At 37.3% G+C, this 2390-nt stretch overlaps 1 protein-coding gene across 1 annotated transcript; it reads left to right on the top strand.

The window, feature by feature from the left end:
- Positions 1–227: 227 nt before the first annotated feature.
- On the top strand, positions 228–2139 carry LOC134276458 (uncharacterized). Its single transcript, XM_062758709.1, has 4 exons — positions 228–403; positions 509–583; positions 949–1143; positions 1516–2139. The coding sequence occupies exons 2-4, from the start codon at positions 520–522 to the stop codon at positions 1938–1940; spliced, it is 684 nt and encodes a 227-aa protein (XP_062614693.1). The 5' UTR covers positions 228–403; positions 509–519; the 3' UTR covers positions 1941–2139.
- The last annotated feature ends 251 nt before the right edge of the window (positions 2140–2390 follow it).

Raw genomic sequence — 2390 nt, 5'->3', positions numbered from 1 at the left:
ACTTTACTATCAATCAAAGCACAATGTTTACAAACAATAACAGAGAAGGGTCAAGAATTTAACAAGAATCGTAAAAATAGAACAAAAATCTGGATTTTTCCACTCCTGCATATACATCATTACATTATCAATCAAGACGGACCTAATGGTCCCTGTTTTACGTCACTTTAAGGAGAAGCCTTCTTTAATGAGCAATATACGCCAGGTTTTATTCTGCCCCTATCTGAGCTCCTGTCATTGTCCGTGACGTCCAAAGTCTCTATCTCTGTCTTAAAGAAAGTTTTATTTTTACTTCCTGTAGAGAAATTTTGCAGAGTAGCCTAATCGAAACATCCTTGCTCTTTTTTCTTCATTATACCGTGTGTTTTCCAGAGGAAATCATTATATATTGAACAATAGAGAGGTAAGAGAATTATTGTCGTTCAGATTAATTAACTAGGCTTTTCGCTTCGCAAGACAAGTTAGTTTTCTTAACTGTTACCATGGTTTTATGTTTTTTTGTCGGCAGGTAGTGTTCGAATGGCGAGCTGGAGAATCACTGTATTCCTGGCTCTTTTTACATTGGTGCTAATCTTGGAGACAGGTAAAACTATATGCATTTTGAATTATTTTAGCTCTTAAAAGGTCAATTAATTGTCTATATGAAGGATTTACCATTCCTGAGCCAATATTGAACCCTCTTAACTAGCCAAGTATTTACGATCCGCTTCACTTCTTTACAATGTTGTGAAGTAGCCAGATTTCGGATCGGAAACCAATGGTTTAACAAAGATGATATTGAGAGATATATCAAGATTTTCAAAACCATCAAGGTGTTCGTTAGGAGATTGGCTTCTTTAAAAATCCATTTATATGCTTTTATTAAAAAGTTAATAATTATTTCTGCTAATGTTAATGTAATCTGTGAAATGGAATGATAATAAATATTACGTTCCCGCCTAATTACAGGTGGGGTAGAGAGATTTGGAACAAGCTGTCTGCGATACAAGACATCGGAACTTCCCGATATATCGTCTGTGTTTGGTACAGACCGATACTGCCAAAAACACAACGACTTCCATTATTGCAAGCTGTGGGCATGCGCTAAAACAAAACCAGAATGCAATCAAAAAAGACCCGGAAATAACTGCTTTTATTGTGAAGGTGAGTACAATTTAATTAAATTCTGGTATATCGCCTTTAATTGTTGTCATTTGGAATCAGCGTAGAATTAAAACTCATTTAAAAAAATAGAAATGACCAAAAATAGTGATATAAATGTTTATCTGAATTGAAAAAATGTGTTCATCTAAAATGTAAGGTGCAAGTACATGATGTGCTATGCACAACTATATTGGAAGTATTTTAATATAGCTTGGTTTAATTTGTTGTATAGAAAAGTTCACCTTGAAGCAGGTGAACCTGCTTTTTATGATTTCTAAAGTACTGAATTCCAGCCAATTAATAAGTCAGCTAATAATCACTTAATTGCAGACTTGTTTTCAATGCTTTTTTAAGTCAAAGATTATTTTGTAGGATCATGCAACATCGGCGGATCCATTGTCAAGGTAGGCGACCGCGTGTCCCACCCAGACGGCGTTAACGTTTGCACGTGCGGAGCGTACAATCACGTGAGCAACTGCACGGATGTTCTGCCTCCATTGAGCAAGATCTGCGGCGGAGAACAAATCCAAACCCTACGTACGCAAGGCCGACGAATCCTTCCTCCCATTCGGCCGGGAGCTAGACCAATAAAAGTCCACAGGCATGTCCACATTTTCGGAGGAGCGGTACCTGCGCCAGTCATAAAGGTCCCCGTAGTTAAGGTTCCAGTGGTGAAGATTCCACCTCCCAAGATCATATCCGTCATAACACCCCGAACTATTCTGGTCCCCGCTCAACCAGTTCTCGTCCCTCTAGTTCCTGTAAGGAGACAGACGATACTGCAGCCGGGAAAATAATGGATGGACATGCAGTTGTGACCTCTAAGTTTTTTTGACTTTCTGCATTAATTTCAATCAACAGGTTACGTTATTTATTTAGTACTATGCAGGCCCTATAGCAAACATCAGTAAAGTTTACTATCTCATGGAGAAACTGTTCAATTAGTTGACATTGTATATTGGTACATGTATATAATAATAAACTTATATTTTTATAGCAGTTGAGTTATGCAAAGTCGTACTCTTTATTTTGTATACAAAAATTATTTTTGGCCTGCGCTCAACCTTGGCCCAAGGAGCGGCCGGGAAATGTAATGGATGAGCCAGTGAACTTTCCAAGGCCATGCAACTTGATCTAGAAATTTCAAATTGAATCAACACTGACAGGTGTAAATGTTAATTAATGAAAAGAATGTACTAAATTTTATCACATCAAAGAGTATATTGGTTCCATTAATTTCGATTTGT

This window comes from Saccostrea cucullata, unplaced genomic scaffold (genome assembly GCF_032062105.1).
Source record: "Saccostrea cucullata isolate Sc308-1 unplaced genomic scaffold, CSIRO_AGI_Scuc_v1 ctg1207, whole genome shotgun sequence".
In the NCBI taxonomy this organism is placed as follows: domain Eukaryota; kingdom Metazoa; phylum Mollusca; class Bivalvia; order Ostreida; family Ostreidae; genus Saccostrea; species Saccostrea cuccullata.
Note: the sequence above shows the minus strand (reverse complement) of the source record. Positions and strands in the feature narration are given on the sequence as shown.